At 43.0% G+C, this 27,691-nt stretch overlaps 1 protein-coding gene across 1 annotated transcript; it reads left to right on the top strand.

Moving 5' to 3' along the window:
• The first annotated feature begins 367 nt into the window (after positions 1-367).
• On the top strand, positions 368-27,677 carry LOC137352093 (vesicle-associated membrane protein 3-like). Its single transcript, XM_068017179.1, has 5 exons — positions 368-475; positions 12,456-12,549; positions 23,116-23,274; positions 24,327-24,378; positions 25,054-27,677. Coding segments are annotated over exons 1-5 (324 nt in total). The 5' UTR covers positions 368-473; the 3' UTR covers positions 25,071-27,677.
• The last annotated feature ends 14 nt before the right edge of the window (positions 27,678-27,691 follow it).

The following is a 27,691-nucleotide window of genomic DNA, read 5'->3' as shown; positions in this document are numbered from 1 at the left end:
CAGCTAGCAAGGGAGAGTGCGTTGGATTTTCACCTCTCTACCTCTCCTTCCTCCTTTAAGACGTTCCTTAAAACCCACCTCTTTTGATCACCAGACCTAATATCTCCTTATGTGACGTGGTTTCGAACTTTGTTTGATAATAGCTGCTGTGAAGCACTATGTTAAAGGCACTATAGACTTACAAGTTGTTGGCATTGGTCTTACTACCAAAACAGAGCTTTCCTTGCATGCTTTGTAATTAGAAACATCCAATTAAAATTGACCCAAGTGTTGCCCTCATTGGTACATTGGGGTCCAGTAGCTCAGAGCGAGGGTGAAATAGTGAGTTTGTTGGTATTGGGAGGAGGGTTTATTAGCTGCTGACAGGATAAGGTGGGGGTTGGGTAGCGGTGACGTCTCCAACCTGCTGACAACACCCAATTTCCAGGGCTCATTCCATCAGCGCTTGTGTCGAAGGTTTTTTGCTGGAAAACATGTAAGTTTGATTTGACGTTACCTCAGCGTTTGCTTCTTTATCGTCCCCTCTTTCCGCGAATCCGTTCTTCAATCATTTCTTTTGACCGGTCCCCGGTTCTAGACCGTCGCCGGGCGACAGGTGCTGGAGCCCCGTCGAGTTCATAGGCGAGGTCGCAGGCTTGGTTGGGAGGGAAAGGCCGCAGGCTTGTTGTGTTCAACTACACAATCCGGAAGCTAGGAGTTTAATGGAGTTTAAACTTTTATTTTATGAATAAAATTCAATATAAATTGTAGATCTATAACTGGCAGGGCTTTTTTTTTAAAAAAGAGGCAGATCGTTCCCTGTTTTCAAGTTGGGTTGAGATTACTCAAAAGTTTCTTTTGGACTTGTTTCACTGATTAGCAATTTGTAGTTTTGTAATTCACGGCCAACTTGAAAAGGAGAGTTTCCTTTTTAAACTTTTAATTTGTGAAATTGTTGTAAATATATTGTAGCATTTGAGTCTTTTTTTTTAATAAAATGAAGTTGATGTGTGGCTTTTACATGAATATTGAGTTGCTGCTGCCTTTGACAAAAGCTTGGCATTCCCATAAAATGCTGCTTTCAAAAGTTGGGCTGGAAAGTTTCTGTTGGGTTTTGCTTGTCTGAGCATGGAAGGACTGTGGAGGTGTTCATTCTCATAGTTGAGAAGTTGGTGGAAAATAGGGGATTTTTCCTTCAGTTTGAGGAGCTTGAGGTTCATGACCTGTGTGGGAGAATAAAAGTGGGGAGTTTTATGCAGCTAATGTATTGGTCTTCAAACTTGGTGTGTGGAGGATCTCTCCTCATTGAAACCCTTCTGGGGCTCCCTGTTTTGACTTGCTGTAGCGGCCACTTAAAGGAATGGTGGTCTCATTGCTGTATACATAAGAGAAATCTGCTGTGTCAAAATATGGAAATCTCATTTTCTTACCCTCCCCTCACTAGTATTTTTAGTGTTACTGTTGTACTTGGAGTGCATAATGTTTCTGAAAATGGGTTGGGGTGGGAATACATTTTGTACTTGAATGTACTTGTTCTTGAATTCTGGCTGTTGTCAGATTTGTATAATTTAAATTATATCTTTCTTTCAGTTTGAGCAGTTGATGTTTTGGCTCCCAGTTAGGCTTGTTGGCTTCCAAATTAGTGTAATTGTGTTCCCTCTCCTTAGATTTCAGTGTCCCCATTGTACTTTAATGGAATACTTAAGTGTTAATAAACTCAACTATATGTGTGCTTTAAGGAATCATTGCTAACCTACTGTCCACTGCTGTTAACTCTTGAACCATCTGTTGTAAAGTGTTATTAGTAAGCAATGTAAGCCACTAGTTGGCAACTGAGGTTCTTTTGCTGTCTCTTGAACTTTCAAATTGCACTAGGGAAGCAGCTGACACCCTACATGCTAAGTGCCTGGCTCCTATCAGAGATTTCTCAGAATTTGCTCTGATTGTAAATTATGTTTTAAGTAACAATGGATGCCTGCCTGTGGGCCTGTCACAACTGAAGTCTTCTCCATACAATGCTCAGTTTCCTTGGGTCTCAACTTATTTGGGCCAAAGTTGGAGTAGATTAGCCATTGACCTGGTTCTCTAGCTGAGTTTTTCCGATTGGATATGTGTGAACTTGTGCCAAACCAGCATTACCCTTCGCAATTGAAGATCTGTTCTAGCCTACTTTGGAATGAGTCATGGTGTTTGGAGCAGTAGGTGAACAGGAATGGGGGTGAAAGAGCAGTATTAATTGGCATTACTTTCTGGTGATAGGTTAAAAGTTATTTAGTGATGGTAACTATCTTTGAAAAAATGTCAACTTATTCCCTCCATTTCCTGGCCTGGAAACGTGGAAAAATAGTGTAAATAATTTGTCATGTTGAGGTACCTTGATCTGTCATGAGGGCGTGGCTTGCTATGGAAGCAATTTAGTATTCTAGTTTATTTAATGTACTGTTGCTAGTACACATTTAAACTAATACAATTTGTATTTATATAGCACCTTTCTAACATAGTAAAATTTCCCAAGTGCTTTACAGGAGTGTGAGCAAACAAAATGTCAAGATATTAGGACAGGCGACAATAACTTGGTCAAAGAAGTAGGTTTGAAGGAGGAAAGAGAGGGGTTTATGGAGGGAATTCCAGCAATTAGGGACTCTGCAGCTGAGGGCACGGCTGCCAGTAGGAGTGAGGGTTGTGTGGCAGGAGGCAGTTTGAGATGGGGAGGGGTGAGGCCATGGAGGGATTTGAATACAAGAATGCAAATTTTAAAAAATGAGGCATAATTGGATCCGGAGCCAACATAGATCGGCAAGGGTGGGGTGATGGGCAAACATGACATAGGATACCGGCGGCAGAGTTTTGACTGACCTCGTTTAGCGGGTGCAAGGTTGATATTGTGATTTACTGCTTATCTGAACCCTTGTTCAACCATTTCATTCATAATGTCACCACTACTTCACCCTTGTGTTGGAGAATGCAATTCCCTTTCCAGACATTTCCCATTTGAAAGGATAAAGTCCAAACTGGCAAAGGGTCTCTAACCAAAACATTAACCTGTTTTTCTTATGCTATTGGATCTAACATTAGGCTTGCTTTCCTTCCAGAAGTCCAGTGGTTGTCACGTGGGCATCGTTCCACAGGTGCCATTTGGACCTCACGTCACAAGGGGCCATTGTTTATGTGCGGACCTGATGTGTCAGCAGCCATGTTGATGGGAGGTTGATGATCATGTCTTGAGTCTAACCTGTATATGTGAACTCTTGTCATGGGACTTTGCTAAATTTCTCCAAATTCATGTGTTCCTGGTGATGCCCTGGCTGAGATTGATCAAGTATGCCTTGTGTCTAGGCTCTGGAGTAATTTCACACTGGCTTCTGTCACTGTAATGTTTATTACTCGATGCTTCAGCTCACTTATTGGCTGTCTTGATTTGGGGAAAATAAACTTGTCCTTGTTTTCAAACCCCTCCACGGCCTTTCTTTCTGCAGAAGACAGGCAGAGAGCACTGTCTGAAATGTCAAGTCCCAACAATTCTTCTATGAACTCTTTTCAGGAAAATAACTGCTGTTTTCAGAGCAATTCACATGTTAATCGTCTTGCTCAACCGTGCCACTCTCACCATGAAAACCTTCATGCAATGCTTTTGGTTGTCTGTTCTGATCCCTTATGTGGTTGTTAAATTTTGTCTAATGCTTCTGTAAAGCACCTTGGGACATTTTACTCTGTGAAAGCTGCTATATGAATGCAAGTCATTCTTTCACTGGTAAATGTCTTTATATGCCTCTTAAATGCTGACTTAACTGAGGCCTGTGTGTAGACTAATTTCCTTGTTTTTTTGATACAGACAAGATTAGATGGTTGGCCCTTTACGAGATGGAGAAAGGTAGTGACCTAAAGTTGCCCATCTTCCCCCTCCAGACTTGCACAGGTTAAGTTTCCACCAATAGGTAAACTTAAAAGCTTCTGGGCAGCAACATTTGGTGTCCATGTATTACAGGTTTTCTTTCCATGGACTGGGCTATCATTACTCACTGAGGGTGTGAATCATTTCACTGGCCCACTACACCCCACACACAGCTTGTTTTAAATGCATTACACTTCATCTTTATAATTGTTAGGGTGGCATATAGCTTTGAAAATGACACTTTCTTGGTTCAGTTGTAGGTTTGCACTGTACAACATTGCTAATATGGATCCAACCTAATTGGTTTCAGGTTGACAAACCGGAAGATACAAGATTTCTCTTAATGGTAGAGGGTGTTCCCAAATATTGTGACTACCACTGTTAGCTGTAATATAAACTCTGTTGTAATTCTTTGTGGATTCTGCAGTTATTAGTGGTTGGATTTATTCAGTAGTGCCTCAAAGTGCACCTGGCTAAGGTGCCATTGCCCTGTACAGAGTCCTGGTCTCAATGCAAGTGATGCTATTATGGGCTACAGCGTGTTTGTATGTCGGCTTTTTCTCCTCGTCACCAACTTTCTTTTGCCCCCTCTTTTTCTCCTGAAGTCCTGGATGGCTGTTTTGAGGGTAAATCAACATCTGACATGTGGGAGTCTTTCAAAGGTCAGTTGATTAGAATCCAGGACCAGCATGTTTTTTGTGAGGAAGAAGGATAAGTTTGGCAAGTTTCGGGAACCTTGGATAACGTGGGATATCGAGCCTAGTCAAAAAGAGAAAGGAAGCATTCGTAAGGGCTGGAAGGCTAGGAACAGACGAATCCCTTGAGGAATATAAAGACAGCAGGAAGGAACTTGAGCAAGGAGTCAGGAGGGCTAAAAGGGGTCATGAAAAGTCATTGGCAAGCAGGATTAAGGATAATCCCAAGGCTTTTTATACGTATATAAAGAGCAAGAGGGTAACCAGGGAAAGGGTTGGCCCGCTCAAGGACAGATGAGAATTTGTGTGGAGCCAGAAGAAATGGGTGAAGTACTAAATGAGTACTTTGCATCAGTATTCACCAAAGAAGGACGAGGTGGATGATGAGCCTAGGGAAGGGAGTGTAGATAGTCTCCGTCATCTCATTATCAAAAGGAAGGAGGTGTTGGGTGTCTTGCGAAGCATTAAATTAGATAAGTCCCCAGGGCCTGATGGGATCTGCCCCAGAATACTAAGGGAGGCAAGGGAAGAAATTGCTGGGGCCTTGACGCAAATCTTTGCATCCTCATTGGCTACAGGTGAGTGTTTAGTTTAGAGATACAGCACTGAAACAGGCCCTTCGGCCCACTGAGTCTGTGCTGACCATCAACCACCCATTTATACTAATCTTACACTAATCCCATATTCCTACCACATCCCCACCTGTCCCTATATTTCCCTACCACCTACCTATACTAGGGGCAATTTATAATGGCCAATTTACCTATCAACCTGCAAGTCTTTTGGCATGTGGGAGGAAACCCACGCAGACACAGGGAGAACTTGCAAACTCCACACAGGCAGTACCCAGAATTGAACCCAGGTCGCTGGAGCTGTGAGGCTGCGGTGCTAACCACTGTGCCGCCCCAGGTGAGGTCCCAGAGGACTGGAGAATAGCCAATGTTGTTCCTTTGTTTAAGAAGGGTAGCAAGGATAATCCAGGAAATTATAGGCCAGTGAGCCTTACATCAGTGGTAGGGAAATTATTAGAGAGGATTCTTTGGGACAGGATTTACTCCCATTTGGAAACCCACAAACTTATTAGCGAGAGGCAGCATGGTTTTGTGAAGGGGAGATCATGTCTTACTAATTTTGATTTTTTTGAGGAAGTGACAAAGATGATTGAAGGAAGAGCAGTGGATGTTATCTGTATGGACTATAGTAAAGCCTTTGACAAGGGCCCTCATGGCAGACTGGTACAAAAGGTGAAGTCACACGGGATCAGAGGTGAGCTGGCAAGATGGATACAGAACTGGCTCTGTCATAGACAGAGGGTAGCAGTGGAAGGGTACTTTTCTGAATGGAGGGATGTGACTAGTGGTGGTCCACAGAGATCAGTGCTGGGACCTTTGCTGTTTGTAGTATATATAAATGATTTTGAGGAAAATGTAGCTGGTCTGATTAGTAAGTTTGCGGACGACACGAAGGTTGGTGGAGTTGTGGATAATGATGAGGATTGTTAGAGGATACAGCAGGATATAGATCGGTTGGAGACTTGGGTGGAGAAATGGCAGATGGAGTTTAATCTGGACAAATGTGAGGTAATGCATTTTGGAAAGTCTAATGCAGGTGGGAGATATACAGTAAATGGCAGAACCCTTGGGAGTATTGACAGGCAGAGAGATCTGGGTGTACAGGTCCACAGGTCACTGAAAGTGGCAACGCAGGTGGATAAGGTAGTCAAGAAGGCATACGGCATGCTTGCCTTCATCGGTCGGGGCATAGAGTATAAATATTGGCAAGTCATGCTGCAGCTGTACAGAACTTTAGTTAGGCCACGCTTAGAATATTGCGTGCAATTCTGGTTGCCACACTACCAGAAGGATGTGGAGGCTTTGGAGAGGGTACAGAGGAGGTTTACCAGGATGTTGCCTGGTCTGGAGGGCATTAGCTATGTGAAGAGGTTGGATAAACTCGGATTGTTTTCACTGGAACGATGGAGGTGGAGGGGCGACATGATAGAGGTTTACAAAGTTATAAGCGGCATGGACAGAGTGGATAGTCAAAGCTTTTTCCTAGGGTGGAAGAGTCAGTTACTAGGGGACATAGGTTTAAGGTGCGAGGGGCAAAGTTTAGAGGGGATGTGCGAGGCAAGTTCTTTACACAGAGGGTGGTGAGTGCCTGGAACTTGCTGTCAGGGGAGGTGGTGGAAGCAGATACGATAGCGACGTTTAAGAGACATCTTGACAAATACATGAATAGGATGGGAATAGAGGGATACGGTCTCCGGAAGTGCAGAAGGTTTTAGTTTAGGCAGGCATCAAGATTGGCGCAGGCTTGGGGGGCCGAATGGCCTGTTCCTGTGCTGTACTGTTCTGTTTTCTTTGTATGTTTCCATGGGATGCTGATTTTCTGCACTATCTTGCCACATTACCAGCCATGTGTAATCCTTGACCTGAGTGTTGCAGGTTGTATGATGAGAAGGGGGTCAGATTGCTGCTGAAGTCTACCCTGTCTTCATCCCAACATATCTGTGCCCACCTGGGTCAAAGGTGTTTGGGATTTATCTCTTCCATTGTTTGGCTGCTAATTGTTAAGCCATTGTAACCCTCTATCTGCATTCCTCCATTTCTGGCCTTTTATGCCTCCCCAAATATTTTAATCATTCCACTATTGGTGGCTTTGCTTTCACCTTCCAAGATTCTTGAGCTCTGGAATTCCTTTCCTAAACCTCGCTTTTCTCGAAGATGCTCCTTTTAAAATCTACCTTTGACTGCCCTAATGTCTCCTTATGCGGCGCAGTGTCAAATTTTTTTTGATAACCCTCCTGTGGAGTGTTTTACAATATTAAAGGCACTATATAAATACATGTTGTTTACAGCCAAAGAAGTATTTTTAAAGTGTAACCCCTGCTGTAATGTAGGAAACACAGCAGGCAATTTACACAAAATTCCCACCAACAGTAATGAGAACAATCCGTTGTAAGTGTTGGTTGAGGGATAAGTTATAGGCCTGGATACGGGGGAGAACTCCCCTGATCTTCTCAATAGTGGCCATGGGATTTTTAAAAATTTTTACAAGCACTTGAAAAGGCAAACAGGACCCTTATTTAACTTATCCTAAAGACTGTACCTGTGACTGTGCAGCACTTCAGTGCTGCTCTGAAGTGTCAGCCTAGTTTTTGTGCACAAGTCTCCTTATTTCCTCGATAAGCTGCTGAGTTTATTTTGGGCATGTTTCATCTCTTTAAAATAAAGAGCCTCAGAAATCCAATCTTGGGAATCAGAAAATAATAAAACATTGCTGCAGACTTTATTTTAAATTTTAGTTTGGGGAAATTCTAGGCTAGGGTTAATAAGCTGTGACTGCAGGCTTAAAAGCAAAATGTTGCAGATGCTGAAAATCTGAAATAAAAACAAAGTGCTGGAATTTCTCAGCAGGTCAGGTTGCCTTGATCTGATGAAAGGTCACAGACCTGAAACCTTAACTCTGCTTCTCTCTTTACAGATGCTGCCTGACCTGCTGAGTATTTTTAGCGCTTTGTTTTTATTTGACTAGGCTTGTTTGAAATCTCTAAACTAATTAATAGAACTGTAATAGAGTTCCAAATGTAGAAGACCAGGGGTGATGTGGGAACAGAGTAGAAATCTTGCCATTCTGATTGCTCTCTCTGCCCCTTGGGGCAGGACTCTGGACAGTTCTACTAATTTAATGGAAATGGAATTTCATGCCAGCAACAACTTGTTTTTATGTAGTGCCTTCAGTGTAATAAAACCTCCCCTGAGGTGCTTCACAAAGATCGTTGTCGCACACAATTTGACACCAGGTCACATAAGGAGACATTGGGATGGGTGGCCAAAAGCTTGGTCTGAGGCCGTTTTTAAACGAGTGTTGGAGAGAATTCCAGCGCTCTGGTTTAGGCAGTTGAAGACACGGACACCAATGGTCGAATGATTTTTAAAAAATCTGATGTGCAAGAAGCCGCAATTAGAGGAGTGCAGAGCTTTTGGAACATTGTAGGGCTGGAGGGGGGGTGAGGCCACAGACTGATTTGAAAGTTGGGATTAGAATTTTAAAACTGAGTTGTCAGACTTTGAGGCGATGTAGGTCAGCGAAAACAGGGTGATGGGTGAACAGGACTTCGTGCGAGTCAGGGTACCAAACTCTGATTTGAGGCTCTTCCTACAGCCTTCCGTCTCAACCTGGTGGGCTGAAGGGCCTGTTTCTGTGCTGTATAACTGACTCTATGAAACTTATGTGATGTAAATTGGACTAACCAATATTGGCCCCTTCCGTATTTTTATTGTGGATTGCAGAACCTTTTTTGAAAAAGCAAGATTTCTACTCTGCTCCTTCACATTTGGAATCTATAATTCCAAATAGTATGTGTGGTATTCAGGAATAAAGCACCCCTCCCTGTCTTCTGAAGATGTTGTTGCAACACTTCTATTGCTTTTGGCAGTGGTTGTAAATTGGTTTCCAGCCAGCAAGGGTGTTCAAGTTGAGATCTCTCCTGAAGTTAGATCAATTTTATTGAGTCAATGGTGAGACGACTTTTCTATCAAAATGCTAAACAGCAGATGCAAAGTGGTGTTTGCACTTCATGGAAAAAAAAGACTTGTGCCTTTCACGATCCTGAGGCATCCCAAAGCACGACAGCCAGTGAAGTCCTTTTTCAAGTGTGGTCAGTGTTGTAATGTAGAGAAACATGACGGCCAGTTTGTGGACCGGACTTAGGAGCTTGCTGTGTGCACTGATAAGCCAGTCTCTCATCTGCTATTGCCATTTGTGTGGTTAATTCAAGTGAGCAGTTAAAACAAACTGATGCAAAGAATTGACAATTGGCTTAAATATTTATAAAGGTGTTTTAGTGGTGAGACTCGGCAAATACAGCTGTGCAAAATGATTGCAACAATTTACCTGCATCCTGACTGGGGCACATATTGGCTGTTTCATCAGTCAAAATCTGGGAACACTCTGCCTCATGGCACTGTGGGAGCACTTTCGCCATATAGACTGCAGCAGTTCAAGAAGGTGACTCACCAACACTTTGAGGGCAATTAAAGATGGGTAGTTAATGCTGGCCTGGCTATTAATGCTAGCGTTGCCAGTAATTCCCATATCTTGCAGAATGATAAAAATGGGGATTGGTGACTGTGCACATTCAATTGAAGTTTCTAACTTGTGTTCTGTATGTTGGATCCCAAAACACCGATTGAATTCATCGTGCACAGGCTCGTCATTGGGCAACTTTTTTAATAAACAGATGTCGAGTTGACATCTGGTTCGTGTAGTCTGGTCTCTGGAATATGCCACATAGATGGTATGGGAGCAGAGATGATGAGGGAGGCTGACTCCAAAGCGTCCTCACCAAATATAGATAAGAAGCTTCATTGTTCTGGGGTTAATAACTATATCAAATGATTTTAATTCTAACTGGCTGTGTCAGTAACTCATTCATGACCATTCTCCCAATGACCTCACTGGTAATTGCTGCTTAAACAAAGGGTTATTGAGAATTTGTAATTTGTTTCTTAAAGGCGATAGTGATGTTTTCCTGTACAATGTTCAATTTTAAAACAACCTCTTGCTGTTTTTCTACTGAGAGCTGCAGTCAGCAATCTTCCCTCCCTTTCTCCCCTCAATCTGCATTGTGTGCAATTTGTAAGTCTGTTCGTAGCAGGCAGTGCATGCTGGGGATGGTTTTTTTTCAGTTTGAGTGATGTATGAAGAGCTCAAAGCTTGCATTGGTTATGCTGATACAATATGCTATTAGGTGTTTTAGTTTGGACTAAAATGCAAGTGCTTTTCAGTCAAAGCCATCTGACTGTAAATTCAGAGTAAGGGAAGTCACTAATTTTCAAAAAATGCAATGTATGGTAGTCTTCTAAATGTTTGTCATCGTGCAGTACAAATAGACTAAACTGAAGATAACTAGTGTTTTGTTAATTCGGTCTCTGCTCATGCTGATCCATCAATCTTCAAGCATTCACACCCTTGTGTAGTATCTAAATTTTGAGTGTTCATGCAGTCTTCTGTGAGACACTTTAGGTAATTTCAGGAAGTTTAAAATTATAAGTATGTGCACAAGAGTTGGGATGAGTTTCTGTTCAGTGTATAGTGTCAGCTGTAGCTCAGTGGATAGCAGTCTCGTCTTGGAGTCAGAGGCCCAATAAGAATCCATGGTACTGTTTTTGAAAGGGTTTTTTCCTGCTGTCCTGGCTAGTATTCCTGAAACAACACAAAACTACTGATGTGGTCACTGTTACTTGTTTGTGGGAGATTTCTGTGTTCTTGCCTCGAGCTGAACTTGGGAGTGAAGTTACCATTTCCAGGGAAGTCTATTTTGATTCTTTGCCATCTAGGCATTCCCATCACTTAATCATCATCCCATCTCTCATGCCTTCCAAATGTATTGTGGAGTTCCAGTATGGCAGAATTGTCTACCTTTTTTTTTAGCCCTATATGTTCGCTCTCTGATCTTCCACTGCCCCCAGAGAGGGCAGGAGGAAGCTGGGAGAAATCCAGAGCTACTAAGGGCAGGCTTTGTGCTTGTCCTAGAGGCTAGAGTGAGATCTACAAGCAGTTGGTTAATTTTCTGATCTTGGATGTGGTGCCAGAATAGTGAGGAAAGTTTTTTGAGAAGTCTGGAATCTAATTGACACCATGTCGAGGTATTTCTAATCTTCATGCAGGGATGTATTGCTTCTCCAATCATCCACTTCCATTACATAGGCAGCCATAAAGACAGGGCTAAATTGTGGCGAGTCGAAGAGACTTAGTAGTTGGCAGGAAAAAAGACAGAGGCGCAAGGGGAGAGCCAACTGTGCAACAGCCCCAACAAACAAATTTCTCTGCAGCACCTGTGGAAGAGCCTGTCACTCCAGAATTGGCCTTTATAGCCACTCCAGGCGCTGCTTCACAAACCACTGACCACCTCCAGGCGCGTATCCATTGTCTCTCGAGATAAGGAGGCCCAAAAGAAGATTACATAGTTCAGAACGCCCTCCAGTGGCATAAGATCAAATTGCATCCCTATACTTTACCACCAAGTTTTGGACTTTAGGCTGGAATTTTCAATCTTGAGTGTACATGGCTGTCCTTTCGCAGTGATTCAGGTGATGGAGTGTCTTTAAACTTTGTACCTTGAACTGATTGATTCTTTGTAATGGAACTGGAATTTTCTTTGAAACATGGGGTAATGTGGAAAGTTCTAAACTGAGTTTGTACAACCCCACTTCATGTTTGGGATTAACCCTCAATTTTCTTAATGAACTTGAGCTTAGGTTTCACAGGCTCCGGCAGCTCCAGTATTTTTCCAAGTGCCTGTTAACCTGGTGTGCAGGTTTTTCAGCTGTATAGGGCATCGTTGTTGTGCCTTACCCTGATGTCCATGCTTGTGAACGGTAGCCATCTGCAATAAATGAATATTGGTCGTTAGCTGCAACCCTGCTCACCTCCCTTACCAAGGGTATTGAAAATAATTGGAGCACTTGCAAATTACTGACATGAAACAGACCAAGAATTGTACTCTGGACTTCTACACCTCTTGCTGTAGAGGGAGACACTTTGCTTCTGTTTTATTTTCTAACTTTATCACATTGGTGTAGTGATTTTCTGTGACCCTGTGCAAATATTCATTTGCATGAATCCCACCCTCCCATTCTAACTTAGTGTCAGCACTGTTTTCTTTTACAGTCTACAAAAAAAAAGTTAGATACCCAAATGTGCAACAACTTAAGTCACGTTAAGTCTTGCACATGATGAATGGACAAACCTGACCTCTCTGATCTTGAGTCTGCTTTAACCTCGAGCCAGTAGTTCTCACTTTGAATCGCATTGTCCCAAGCTGTTAAGTTAAACTTCTCTAGTCCAATTCCAGAGGAATAATCTGTTCCACTCTATTTCAGGTCTGTCCCAGGCCCCTCGAATAATCCACCGGTTGGGCCGACACCCTATGGCAGCAACAGGAAACTGCAACAGACCCAAGCACAAGTGGATGAGGTAAGGAGCAAAAGTTCAACTGAGTACCTGTGTAATGATTCCGTTCATAGTTGTGCTATCTGCAATTATATATTACATCCATGTGTGCTCACTCGATGTGGCACGGTCATAAACAGTAAGCACATGTAAAGTAACGGAGAATGCTGGAAATACTCGGGTCAAGAAAGAGAGAGTTAACGTTTCAGGTTGCTTACATTTTGTTAGAACAGTAAGCATGTTCACCTTGTTAGTGTGTATATAATGCAGTTCTGTAGAGTTGATACTTCTCAGATCTTTCAATAGCATTGCCCCATCCCCAAAATATTCATTGCTGTTTTTGTAAAAGGAGATCTGGAGATAGGACTGGGAGAAGGGAATAGAAGCTTCCAGATGCTCTGCATTTTGGTATATCACTTAACAGCAAATGCATGGGCTTTTTTTGCAAAAGCGAAATATGTGGATGTTGGAAATCTGAGGAACATTTAGCAGGTCAGCAGCATTTAGGATGGAAACTGAAGTTAACATTTTGCATTTGCGTACTTTCATCAGAACTGGAAGCAGTTGGAGATGTAACAGAAGTTGGGAGGGGAGGAAAGGAAAATATAACATCTGAGATAGGCTGGAAGGCAAGAGTGATTAAATGACAAGGGATGATGGTGCAAAAGAGATAATAAAACAAGTAAACAAACAAAAGATAGACCCAGAGAGGTTGTGAATAACAGAATCATTACCAGTACCTATACAAAAGCAAAACACTGAAGATGCTGGAAATTTAAAATTAGGACAGGAAAATGAGATGCTCCAGCAAGTCTAGCAGTATCTATAAAGTGTTAATGTTTCAGGCCAATGACTTTATCAGAACCAGCATCTGCTGTCTGTCACAAGGGATGTGCTGGTTGTGATCTAAAATTATTGAACTCCAGGTTGAGTCCAGAAGGCTAAGTGCCTAATTGAAAGATGAGGGACTTCCAACTAACTTCACTCTCCAGCAAAGTATACTGTGACCACCTGGTCCCAATTCTTTGCCTCTGGAAGCTGCTGTGGCAGACTCTTGATGCTGGCTTCTTGCTAGATACCAGTGTTGTATTTTTAAGCAAACTTTGGTTCGAATGATAAACTGGATAAATGTGAACTTATCATTAAAAGTGTGTAATGCACTACAAAATGAACTGTGACTTTAATTGGAGTACAAAAGTGGATGCTGACTGGGGTTACTGAGACTATTCGTTGATGGCTTCTCCATAATTTGGCCATTTTGAGGAGTTTGTTTAGGCCTTGGTTAATTTGTGCAAGACTTCTACGCTGTGCTTTTTCATGTCTTTATTCAGTCAGCTTGAAGTGTTTAAATGGCTGTTTACTGAAACAGTATCACCTTTCCAGACAGCAAAATTTAGTTTGATGTACAGGAAGAGATTGGGTGCAGGATGTTTCAGATAACTGGAATTTATATTTTAAAGTGGAGGTTGTAAAAAGCTGGTTTGGGCTTGGATACTTTCTACAACGTTCTTAAGTGGAATTGGAAATCGCTCCGATCTGGTTTTGGCCATTGTAAATTGCCCCTAGTGTAGGTAGGTGGTAGGAGAATTGAGGGAATATGGGATTAATGTAGGATTAGCATAAATGGGTGGTTGATGGTCTGCACAGACTCAGCCAAAGGGCCTGTTTCAGTGCTGTATCCCTCTCTGACTCTATGGAGGCCACTAGGCCCATTGTGCCTCTGATTTTTTTTGTAATTAATTGCTTCCCCTCCCTCCCCTACTCTTTCCCCATAGCTCCACAATTTGTTTCCTTTGCAACTATTTATACAATTCCTTTAAACAGGGGCTTGGATGGGGCAGAATGAGGAGCATCCAGGAGGGCTGCTTGAAACGGTATGTAGATAGTCCAACTAGGGATGGGGCCATTCTGGACCTGGTATTGGGGAATGAGCCCAGCCAGGTCGAAGTTTCAGTGGCGGAGCATTTCGGGAGCAGTGACCATAATTCCATAAGTTTTACGGTACTTGTGGATAAGGATAAGAGTAGTCCTCGGGTGGAGGTGCTTAATTGGGGGAAGGCTAATTATAACAATATTGGGCAGGAACGGAAGAATTTAGATTGGGGGCGGCTGGAGGGAAGGAAGTTGAGCAAGGAGTTAGGAGGGCTAAAAGGGGTCATGAAAGGTCATTGGCAAACAGGATTAAGGAAAATCCCAAGGCTTTTTAAACATATATAAAGAGCAAGAGGGTAACCAGGGAAAGGGTTGGCCCACTCAAGGACAGAGATGGGAATCTATGCGTGGAGCCAGAGGAAATGGGTGAGGTGCTAAATAAGTACTTTGCATCAGTATTCACCAAAGAGAAGGACTTGGTGGATGATGAACCTAGGGAAGGGAGTGCAGATAGTCTCAGTCATTTCATTATCAAAAAGGAGGAGGTGTTGGGTGTCTTGCAAAGCATTAAGGTAGATAAGTCCCCAGGGCCTGATGGGATCTGCCCTGGAATACTGAGGGAGGCAAGGGAGGAAATTGCTGGGGCCTTGACAGAAATCTTTGCATCCTCATTGGCTACAGGTGAGGTCCCAGAGGACTGGAGAATAGCCAATGTTATTCCTTTGCTTAAGAAGGGTAGCAAGGATAATCCAGGAAATTATAGGCAGGTGAGCCTTACATCAGTGGTAGGGAAACTATTAGAGGATTATTCGGGACAGGATTTACTCCCATTTGGAAACAAACGAACGTATTAGCGTGGGACGGCATGGTTTTGTGAAGGGGAGGTCATGTCTTACTAATTTGAGTTTTTTGAGGAAGTGACAAAGATGATTGAAGGAAGGACAGTGGATGTTATCTATATGGACTATAGTAAAGCCTTTGACAAGGTCCCTCATGGCAGACTGGTACAAAAGGTGAAGTCACACGGGATCAGAGGTGAGCTGGCAAGATGGATACAGAACTGGCTCTGTCATAGAAGACAGAGGGTAGCAGTGGAAGGGTGTTTTTCTGAATGGAGGGCTGTGACTAGTGGTGTTCCGCAGGGATCGGTGCTGGGACCTTTGCTCTTTGTAGTATATATAAATGATTTTGAGGAAAATGTAGCTGGTCTGATTAGTAAGTTTGCAGACGACACAAAGGTTGGTGGAGTTGTGGATAATGATGAGGATTGTCAGAGGATACAGCAGGATATAGATCGGTTGGAGACTTGGGTGGAGAAATGGCAGATGGAGTTTAATCTGGACAAATGTGAGGTAATGCATTTTGGAAGGTCTAATGCAGGTGGGAGGTATACAGTAAATGGCAGAACCCTTGGGAGTATTGACAGGCAGAGAGACCTGGGCGTACAGGTCCACAGGTCTCTGAAAGTGGCAATGCAGGTGGATAAGGTAGTCAAGAAGGCATACGGCATGCTTGCCTTCATCGTTCCGGGCATAGAGTATAAAAATTGGCAAGTCATGTTGCAGCTGTACAGAACCTTAGTTAGGCCACACTTAGAATATTGCGTGCAATTCTGGTTGCCACACTGGAGGCTTTGGAGAGGGTACAGAGGTTTACCAGGATGTTGCCTGGTCTGGAGGGCATTAGCTATGAGGAGAGGTTGGGAAATCTAGGATTGTTTTCACTGGAACGACGGAGGTGGAGGGGCGACATGATAGAGGTTTACAAAGTTATAAGCGGCATGGACAGAGTGGATAGTCAAAGCTTTTTCCTAGGGTGGAAGAGTCAGTTACTAGGGGACATAGGTTTAAGGTGAGAGGGGCAAAGTTTAGAGGGGATGTGCGAGGCAAGTTCTTTACACAGAGGGTGGAGAGTGCCTGGAACTTGCTGCCAGGGGAGGTGGTGGAAGCAGATACGATAGCGACGTTTAAGAGACATCTTGACAAATACATGAATAGGAAGGGGATAGAGGGATATGGGCCCCAGAAGTGCAGAAGGTGTTAGTTTAGGCTGGCATCAAGATCGGCGCAGGCTTGGGGGGCTGACTGGCCTGTTCCTGTGCTGTACTGTTCTTTGTAGTTACTGACCTGCTTCCAGTGCCATTTCAGGAATACCTCTTAGCCTGCACCAATCTCTTGTGTGTACATTTTTACATAGCTTATAATGTAGACTGGCCATTCTGCCCAAGGTGTTTATGCTCCACACAGGCCACTTCTCAATTTTCCCATTTTTAATTGGAATGTGCTCCCAAGTACTAACAATGGTGTGTGCTTTATTGATAAGCAGCTGGTATTTCAGACGAGCTTTGGTTTGGTTCACCATCCTACATTAGAGAACTGGACAGCTGTTTGCTAGTGTCCTTGAACTGAATTTGTGTTGCTGGCCTGCAATGTCTGGAATCACCTTGCAGATTGTTGTGGATACTGATGACTAATGTTGTCCAGTGTAACAGGCAGTCAGGAGTCACTGGTCCTGACAACCAGAACTTCTACCATTACTAACCGTATTGTTCAATCCTTGTCGGTATTGATCTTGGTGGATTATGATGGAGGTGATTTATTGACATTGGTTCATAAAATCAGTTAACTTACAACACTGAAGCTATTTGGCTCATGGTGCCGATATTGGCTTGATGATGTTGCACTTAATCCTGCGCCTGTCCTTTAGTTGTCCATACCCTGTATATTCCTCATCCTCTGTATCTGTCTAGCTCCCTTTTTAAAAATTATTTTATAGAATCACATCCACTATCTTTTCCGGTAGTGTTCCAGATCCTGACAACTAAGTGATTTTAAATCTATGGCCTAGTTATTGACCAAGTCAAAATAGTTTTTCTGTATCTACTGTATTATCTTAAACCTGTTGGGTCACCTTAACCTTCTCCATTCTAAGGAGAATTGCTGTAACTTTTTCCCGACCCCCCCCCCCCCCCCCCATATCTGAATTCCCTCTTTCCTGGTATCCTGGTAAAACCTCCCCTTCCCTTTTTTAAGGCCTTAGCCAAGCTGTTCCAGTGCAGTTGCAACACTGGCATCTACCTGACAATGTTGAAAACTGTCCAAGTATGCCCTATCCACAAAAAGCAGGACAAATCCAATGCACTCTCAACAAAGTGATGGAAGGTGTTGTCGGCAGTGCTATCAAGTGCCACTTAAACAGCAAAAATCTGTTCACCGTTGCTCACTTAGGGTTCTTCCAGGGTCACTCTGTTCCTGACCTTCTTATTACAATTTGGTTAAACATGGACAAAAGAGTTGAACTGGAGGGGAGCTGAGAGCGGTTGCCCTTGCTATCAAGGCAGCATTTAACTGAAAGTGGCATCAAGGAGCCCTAGCCAAATTGAAGTCAATGGGAATTGGTGGGGTTGGAAAAACTCTCCACTGGTTGGAGTCATACCTAGCACAAAAGGTGGTTGTCAGAGGCCAAACATTTCAACCCTCGGACATTGCTGCAGAAGTTCCTCAAGGTAGTGCCCTAGGCCCAACCATTTTCAGCCACTTCATCAATGACCGTTCCTCCATTATAAAGTCAGAAGTGGGGGTGGTCGCTCTATGTTCAGCATTCACAACTCTGTTACTGAAGCAGTCAGTGTCCATGTGCAGCAGGATCTGAACAACTTTCAGGCTTGGGCTGTAACAAGTAACATTTGCACAGAAGTGCCAGGCAATGACCATCTCAAACAAGACAGAATCTAACCATCTCCCCTTGGCATTCAATGGCATTACCATTGCTGAATTCCCCCACTATCATGTAATTAGGAAAGCTAATAGAATGTTATTGTTTATCGCAAGGGGAATTGAATACAAAAGTAGGGAGGTTATGCTTCAGCTATACAGGGCATTGGTGAGACCACATCTGGAGCACTGTAGAGTACTGGTCTCTTTTTTTTTTTATTTTAGGAAGGATGTAAATGAGTTGGAGGCAGTACAGAGAAGATTTATTAGACTAATACCTGGCATGGGTGGGCTGTCTTACGAGGAAAGATTGAACAGGCTTGGCTTGTATCTTTTGGGATTTTAGAGTAAGAGGTGACTTGATTGAAACCTATAAGATCCTGAGGGGTCTTGACAGGGTGGATGTGGAAAGGATGTTTCTGCTTTTGGAAGAATCTAGAACTGTTTTTAAAAATAAGGGTTGCCCATTTAAGGTAGAGATGAGGAGAAATTTTTTTGAGTGTCGTGAGTCTTTAGAATTCTCTTCCTCAAAAGGTGGAAGCAGAATCTTTGAATATTTTTAAGGCAGAGGTGGATAGATTATTGATAAGGGGGTGAAAGGTTATCGGGGGTAAGTGGAAATGTGGAGTAATCAGTTCAACCATGAACTTATTGAATGAGCAGGGTTGAAGGGCTGAGTAGCCTACTCCTCCTCCATCTTCGTTTCAACATCCTGGGGGTTACTATTGACTAAACTGAACTGGGCCAGCCACATAAATACTATGGCTGGGAATTCTGCGGCGAGTAACTCTCCTCCTGACTCCCCAAAGCCTGTCCATCTACAAGGCACTAGTCAGGAGTGTGAAGCTCAATGTTATTGGGGCGAAGCAGCCTGCTTGATAGGCTGCCCATCCAGCTTCAACATTCACTCCCTTCACCACTGATGCACTGTGGCAAGTGTGTGCCATATGCTAGATGCACGGCAGCAACTCGCCACGGCTCCTTTTGACAGACCTTCCAAACCCATGACTCCTTCCGCCAAGAAGGGCAAGGGCAGCAGATGTGTGGGAACACCACAATCTGCAGGTTCCTCTCCAAGTCTCTCTCCATTCTGACTTGGAAAAATATCGCTGCTCCTTCGCTGTCACTGGGTCAAAATCCTGGAACTCCCTTCCTAGCAGCACTATGGGGTCCCTGCACCAGATGGACTACAGTGGTTCAAGAAGGCAGTTCTCCTCCACCTTTTTTTGAGGGCAATTAGGGATGGGCAACAAATGGTGGCCTCGCCAGCAACCCCCACATCCTGTGAAAATGATACAAAAACCATTCCTGAAGTGTCTATAATTCTCCAGCTGAGTGAAGGGAGGGCTTACCATTCAAGGTACCTCCTGGTTACTATCTGACTGTTGGTGGGAGAGGTAGGTGGATGTGCAAGGGTACAGTCTCCTGGTATAATGGCTGCTGCATTATTATGGTTGTTGGATTGGTTGAAGTTGATTCCAGTGTTCAAGTTGTGAAATTGAATTGCATCAAATCTGAGCTCACTCTGGATGGAAAAAAAACAAAAGGCTGCTGGGTTGTCTTTTTTTTTTCCTTTAAAAGCTGGTTTACAAATGTCCTTCAGGGAATGAATTTGAATCTTTTGGCTGCTTGCTCGTGTATAGCTCTATTTTAGCTGTCCAACTGTAACTCCCGTAAGGATTTGTCGGATGCATCACAGCTGAACATGATCCTGTCTTCACTCATTGACACACAGATACAGCATTTATGAAATCTTACTTTGGGCAGTTACTTGTTAGAATTGAAGTCTCAAGCAAACATCTTAATTATATTTGTTATGTCCGTTACTGGCACCCATTTTGTGCTGTTGCCCCTCCCTCACCTATTTGTCTCATTGGATGGACATGTACAGTCCCATTCACCATCACCATTGTGCTCACTGACTTGCATTTGGCTCCTGCAATGCCTTTGAATTTGTTAAATGAAATTCCATCTTTGTTTTCAAATCCCTCCATGACTTTGCCTCTCCCTATCCAGGCCTACAATCTGCCACAATCTCAGCACTCCTCTCTTGCTGGCCTCTTCGCATCCCCGATTTTTATTCGCTCCATCATTTGCTGCCATGCCTTCAGCTGCCTCAACCCAAAGCTTTGGCGTCCTTCCCAAAACATCTCAACAACTTGTTAATGTAACACCTTTAACATAGTCCACTTTTTTTTAAGACACTGCTTAAAACCTGGCTCTTTCTGACCAAGCTTTTGATCACCTGTGCTATTTTCTTTGTGGCTCAGCATCAAATTTTATTAATGTCGCACTCAAAGTGCCTTGAAACATTTTGCTACATTAAAGTCACTATGTAACTGCTGGTTGTGTATTTGTGTGCCCATAATCTGGTTTTATAGAACCATAGAAATTTCATTGGAGGTCACTGGCATCATCTGCCTGTGCTGGCTGCCCATCTGTTATATAATCTTCAGTCCCTTGTGGCTTCTTCCTCTCCTTGAATGCTTTGTCCAGCTGGCATGAAGAACTGAGATTTCTCATTAGGACAAATGTACTTCACAACCAAGCTGGTTTGACACATGTTACAATAGACAACTCTGGACTTTCTCCCAGCCCAAAGCTGGGCATCAATCCCAACTAGTAAGATTTCTATAATAAAAGCAAAATACTGCAGATGCTGGAAATCTGAAATAAAAACAAGAAATACTGGAAATGCTCAGCAGGTCTGGCAGCTTCTGTGGCGAGAGAAGCAGAGTTAACGTTTCAGGTCAGTGACCCTTCAGAACTGGCAAATATTAGAAATGTGAAAGGTTATAAACAAGTAAAGTGGGGGTGGGGCAAGAGATAACAAAGGAGAAGGTGTAGATAGGACAAGGTCACAGAATAGCTGACCAGAAGGTCGTGGAGCAAAGGCAAACAATATGTTAATAGTGTGTTGAAAGACAAAGCATTAGTACAGACAGGGTATTAATGAACTGAAAATTGAACAGCTGCAAGCACAAACATGGAAAAAAAAAAGTAGGTAAGCAAACTGAACAAACTAAGATGAAATAAAATAAACACAAATAAAAGTAAAATGGAGGGCCCGTCATGCTGTGAAATTATTGAACTGTGTTCAGTCCGGCAGACTATAGCATGCCTAATTGGTAAATGTTGAAATGGCAAGCAACCGGAAGCTCGGGGGTCCTGCTTGCGGACTGAGCGGAGGTATTCCACAAAGCGGTCACCAGGTCTGCATTTGGTCTCCCCATTGTAGAGGAGACCACGTTATGAGCAGTGACTACAGTATACTGCATTGAAAGAAGTACAAGTAAATTGCTGCTTCACCTGAAAGGAGTGTTTGGGGCCTGGGATAGTGAGAGGAGGTAAATGGGCAGGTATTACACCTCCTGCGATTGCAGGGGTAGGTGCCATGGGAAGGGGATGAGGTGGTGGGGTAATGGAGGAGTGGACCAGGGTGTCACGGAGGGAACAATCCCTTTGGAATGCTGGCAGGGAGGGGAAGTTGCGTTTGGTAGTGGCATCACGCTGGAGGTGGCAGAAATGGCGGAGGATGATTCTTTGGATATGGAGGCTGATGGGGTGGAAAGTGAGGACAAGGGAAACCCTGTTGCAGTTCTGTGAGGGGGTGGGGTGAGGGTTGCGGTGCGGAAAATAGGCTGGACACGGACGAGGGCCCTGTCAACCACAGTGGGGGGGGGGAATCCTTTTTTGAGGAAAAAGGAAGACATATCAGAAGCGCTGTCATAGAAGGTAGCAGTCTGCAAGCAGGACCCCGAGCTTCCAGATGTTTGCCATTTCAACACCCCCTTCCCTCCTCTCGTGCTCACATCTCTGTCCTGGGATTGCTGCAGTGTTCCAGAGAACATCAACGCAAGCTCGAGGAACAGCATCTCATTTACCAGTTAGGCGCACTACAGCCTGCCAGACAGAACGTTGAGTTCAGTAATTTCAGAGCATGACGGGGCCCCCCATTTTACTTTTTCTTTTTTGTTTTTATCTTTTTTTTTGGTTTTATTTCATCTTCGTTTGTTCAGTTTGCTTACCCACTTTTTTTTCACGTTTGTACTTGCGGCTGTTCAATTTTCAGTCTGTTAACACCCTGTCTGTACTAATGCTTTGTCTTTCAACACACCATTAGCATATTTTCTGCCTTTGCTCCACGACCTTCTGGTCAGCTATTCTGTGACCTTGTCCTATCTACACCTTTGTTATCTCTTGCCCCATCCCCACTTTACTTGCTTATAACCTTTCACATTTCTAATATTTGCCAGTTCTGATGAAGGGTCACTAACTTGAAACATTAACTCTGCTTCTCTTGCCACAGATGCTGCCAGATCTGCTGAGTATTTGCAGCATTTCTTTTTGTTTTATATAGAATAATTTCTAGTTTGAATTATCATAATGATACAACACCAATTCCTTTTGGCCCATTGTGTCTGTGCCAGCTCTTTTTTGAAAGAGCTATTCAGTAGGTCCCACACTTTTTTTTTTTTTGTTTTTTTTTCCCCCCCCCCCCCTCCCTGTAGCCCTGCAATTTTTACTCCAAATATTTATCCAATTCCCTTTTGAGAATTACTATTGAATTTCTTTCCTGACTGTTTCTGGCAGTGCATTCTAACTTCTTGCATAGAAAGATTTTCTCTTTTTTTTTTTTCCCTCCAGCATTTTTGCCAATTGGTGTCTTTATCCTGTTACTGATCCTCCTGCCACTGGAAACGGTTTCTCCTGAATAAAGGGATGGGAATGCTTCTATCTGGTTATCTGACCTATGGAAAGACATCACATCCTGCATGCTTACACTTAACAGGAGCTGTGGTATAGAAACGCATGTTACTACTTCTTTGCAGCATCCTTTCAAGGCCTTTAATCAAAACCTCCACTTTAAATAAAAAGTATAGATAATGTGTATTTAAAGTTAGCAAATATTGAGGTTCCCTGGCCTTCAACCTTTGGGTTATCTTTGTAATCAATAGGGAGATTTTTCTTTGCACTCCCATATGCTTTGTCACCTTTTTTATAGGTTGTGGATATCATGAGAGTGAATGTAGACAGAGTCCTTGAACGAGACCAAAAACTTACGGAGTTGGATGACCGAGCTGATGCACTTCAAGCCGGAGCATCTCAATTCGAGACCAGCGCCGCAAAACTAAAGCGCAAATATTGGTGGAAGAACTGCAAGGTAAGGCCATGCTTTTTGGGTTTACGGTTAGCTTTAGCTCCCAGTTTTATGACCTTGCCCAATACAGTATTAAAAATAGCTATTTGCTTTTAAGAAGCAGTCATTTAAGGTCAATCAATTGGGTTTATGCAACACCTGCCTGGTTGGAAGGTTGTGTGTTCAAGCCCTGTGCTGGCAGCTACATTGTTGGCAGGTGCTGTCCTTCAAGTGAAACCAGTTAAACCCAAAGTCTTATCTGTTTGCATTGACCTTGGCTCCTGTGAGAACTACTGGAGCAAGATATTGTCATGGTGTCTTGGCCACGTTCTTCCCATGACTAGACTGCTGGGTACAGATCAATTAGTCATCTTTACTGTGCAATAGTCTTCTTTGGCCTCCTTGTCTCAGGAGACAATGGGTAAGTGCCTGGAGGTGGCCAGTGGTTTGTGAAGCAGCGCCTGGAGCGGCTATAAAGGCCAATACTAGAGTGACTGACTCTTCCACAGGTGCTGCAGAAAGAATTGGTTGTTGGGGCTGTTATACAGTTGGCTCTCTCCTTGCACTTCTGTCTTTTTTCCTGCCAACTGCTAAGTCTCTTCGACTCGCCACACTTTAGCCCCGCCTTTATGGCTGCCTGCCAGCTCTGGCGATCGCTGGCAACTGACTCCCACGACTTGTGACATCAAGTCCTGTGACATTGATCACATTTGCCGACGTCTTTAAAGCGGAGAAATGGACGGCCAGTAGGTCTGATACCAGTGGCGAGCTCGCTGTACAATGTGTCCTTGGGGATCCTGCCATCTTCCATGCGGCTCACATGGCCGAGCCATCTCAATAGTATTGGTTGAAAAAGGACACATCAGTCACTCCAAGACGTTCACTTTTTTTTTAAGATGCTGAATGAAATGCAAGGCTATTAATGCTGGAAGCTTAGAATGGAGTGTATTGTCTTCCATGTAACCCAAGCACGAAAGCTCATGTGAACAATTGATGTTGGATCTCTGTTTCTGCAGCAGTGACCACTCGAGCATTGGTACTTTTAATTGAGACCCTGCGCACCTTTTCTCTTTCAGATGTGGGCAATATTAATAGCTGTCATCCTGATCATCATAATTGTAATAATTAGTGAGTATCCATGTTCCTCTTCTCTAATTATAGTTAGTAAATGTTTTTCTCAATTTTTTTTGTTGTCTGGTCTGCCCTTTGTGAAGGAACAGCTTCTGCTCATCAGCTCACATTTGATAAACTGAATATGGACTTTACAAATAAATTAAAAGTGGCCATGAAGCTGTTGGGTTGTCATAAAAATCCAACTAATTTACTTAATTCCTTCAGGGAAGGAACCGCACAGTCATTACCTGATCTAGTCTGTGACTTCCAGCCCTACACCCAATGTGTCTGCTGTCTGAAATGGACTAATGAGCCAGTGTTGTATCAAATGAGCAACCGAGGAAGGGCAGTAATGGTCTTATCAGCAACACCCACAAACCAGGAATCTTTTTTAAAAATGTAGTAGCAATAAGATTGAGATCAGAGACTTTGCAGGACGAGTTTAGTCTTGCCAAAAGTGGGCTTGTGTTGATAGTGTTGTACCACTCGAGGATTGTGTATCTGCACTAACCCTGAGGTTATGGTCATTTTAGTAACTTGTGTTTCAGCAGTTTCCTGCTGCCAGATGAGCACGCTCCATTAAAGAGATTCAGCATAACAACCTGCAATCAGTGAAGTAGTCCAGTAACACAAAGCTGTTAGGTACTTTTTGTTTTCTCATGGCTGAACTGTGCCTTTTTCCTTTTGCAGTTTGGCAGACCACATAAGACCAACTTCTTGCCTGTTGGAAATGGAGGCAGAGGAGGACTTTGCAGTTTCAACCCACCTTATCTACTGTGTTTTTAAGAGTTCATTTGTTTGTCTATCGGTTTAAACATTATTTAAAAATTTGGGGGGATTTGATTATAATCAGGAGTTCAAATAAAGTTTTAAAGCATTCATTTCCCCTTTAATTTCACCCTCATTCATCTCTCACTAAACTTGAGTGATGGGCAGACAACGTGACACCATTGACAAACCAACTTCAGAAAGATGTTTGTTGCTGTTGGCACCATTGGCTTGGGTGGGACCAAATATTCTGCAGGTGACTTGAAGTCCTGATACTTTAAATCCACAGTTCTCCTTTTGTTTCATCATTTGGCCTGAATGAGCAAGTTGCCACACATGTGAACTCCTGATCATGATCAATCTTTATCGAGATGGTGTCTGCACTTGTCAAGCTGAGCAGATTTTTTTTCTAGTCTCCCCCACTTCCCCATGCTATCACCCAATTTTTTTTTTTTAAATACACATTTTGTAAATTCTTGGCAAATAAAACCCATCTAGTCAGAGGTTTTAGATGAAGCTAGAATGCAAATTAAAATGTTGGCCGGCTGCAGTTGCTCCTCCTGGCCACTAGGACTAGCCAAACATTGAGTAATGGATCATGAATGCTGGCGTGTACATGGAGATGTGGGCTGTCCGTACACCAGACCTTTAAGGGGCATACTCTAGACAAGACGGGCAAAAATTCCTTTTGTGGTTTGGCTGCCCAGGTTAGACAGTGAGTCACCAGCAATAGCATTGTCCCCTTTTTTTAAATCTGTGGGTTTTAATAGAACCAAAGGCTCTATTTTGCCAGAGTGGTGTGTTCCTTGTGGGTACAATTTGAATATTGCCATTTGAGTTGAAACAGGAGAATGGTTCCTGAATTTGAAGTCTGCAATGCTCTATTCCTGTTTAATTTCCCTTTCTGGTGAGCTTTATTGATCTTGTACCATGCCCGCAGGAAACTTTTTCTGAAGTGTTTCCTTTTAACTGAAGTCGAATGATGTATTTTTCAAGCAACTGCCTTTTTCTATGGGAATGTTTGGTTTCTGTCCCTGTGCCTACCCAGGCTACTTCAAGATTAACAGAGGAAATTGTGGCCTTGGTCATCTGGCCTGTACCATCTTGAGCATCAGTGGTCAGTGATGGGTGTGGAAAAATCTAGTTCAATCCTGCCCTCAACTGTAAGATGGTGAGACTACTGACTGTGACCTCTTGGAAGGAACTGTAATGGAGTATTGCAGACTTCTAGATTTGGTCAATAATTTTCTTTTGAAAATTGTTGTTTGTGCAAATTACCTCATCTTGCCTTTTTCATGAACACTCCAAGAAAAGCCAAAAAGCTTATTTTGACTCTTGCCTTGTGCCTTATCTGTCTGATGTCCCAGATTAAAGTTTTAAGTTGCAGCTTTACAATTTATACAGCTCTCCACTTCAAATCTGTGCCCTGCTAACTGGAGTTGGGCATTTGTGTACCATGTATAAATCTTTGATAAGTGACATGTTGTTTCCTTTCAAAGTTTTTTGTAAAAAAGACCCTCTTGAGCAAAGGGGACAAAACTTTGTTAACAGAATGCTGTTGCTTTACTATCACTTCTGCTGGTTGAAGGCTGAGCTAGTTGCCTTTTTCAATTGCAAGCCTTGAATTGTATCATCAATTGGCCTGTGTTCGAGGGGTTTTGCAAGGAAATTTGTAGATTCCTGTATGGAGCTTGAAGTGTCAACATGTGCACAGCATCTGAATGACTAGACTCCAGGCTAGTCTCTCTCTCCCAGTCCAGTGGACCAGTTGTGCTGGCCCATTTGCACTTGTCACTCATTATTGCTGGTGATGGTCTTGGATGAATGTTGAAAATTGTCTAGCACTATAACTTTTAGTTGCACTGTAGCAAATTGTGAACACATTGATAATTTGAAAAGACCACCACAGCTACTGCAATCTGGTGAAGCATATGAAATCACTCAATCATTGTCAGAGGATTCTTCACTGCTCCCATTTTGGAATAAGGGGAGAATCAAAGCTGATCACTTGCCTTCCACCACCACTCCTCCACCCCTAATCTGAATAGAAGCATTAATTGACTAGGTCTGACCAGAAGGATAGCATATGCGCACACGTTTGAAATCAATGCCTGATGGGTGATGTATGCCAAGTCAGGCCTGTTAAGGTTTTGTGAAGACTGGAGCTTGAACTCTTCATCACTGTTGGCATAATTAACCACCAAACAAACTTTTACAGTATTTTTCAATGAATTTCACAAACACCAATTGACATGACTTTAAAAAAAAACTTGAGGTGCCTTAATGCCTTCAGCCAGCAGGTTTAACTTTTACTGAGTTTTGTGATTCTTGCCAGAACTTGCATTTAACCTCTCGTGCCGTAGTCACTGCCACTCGGGCTTAAAAGTGCCCAGCAGTTACTGAAACCCAAACAAGTGCCTCTTGGTTAATAGTGCCCCACTTAAGCTTTGTATAAAAGTGTAATTGTCCAGGTTAGCATTGCAGCTAAGCCTGTTCAATTGTATTTTACTGTATGGAAGATTTAATAAAATGTTTCTCAATCAGAAGGCCTGTAGTTGAA

Source organism: Heterodontus francisci, chromosome 37 (genome assembly GCF_036365525.1).
Source record: "Heterodontus francisci isolate sHetFra1 chromosome 37, sHetFra1.hap1, whole genome shotgun sequence".
NCBI lineage: Eukaryota > Metazoa > Chordata > Chondrichthyes > Heterodontiformes > Heterodontidae > Heterodontus > Heterodontus francisci.
Note: the sequence above shows the minus strand (reverse complement) of the source record. Positions and strands in the feature narration are given on the sequence as shown.

What these genes read in the sequence shown, in the direction of transcription:
- LOC137352093 (XM_068017179.1), top strand. An exon ending in CCCAAGCACAAGTGGATGAG is followed by an intron (nt 12,550 to 23,115) that starts GTAAGGAGCAAA and finishes CCTTTTTTATAG; the next exon opens with GTTGTGGATATCATGAGAGT. An exon ending in ATTGGTGGAAGAACTGCAAG is followed by an intron (nt 23,275 to 24,326) that starts GTAAGGCCATGC and finishes TTTCTCTTTCAG; the next exon opens with ATGTGGGCAATATTAATAGC.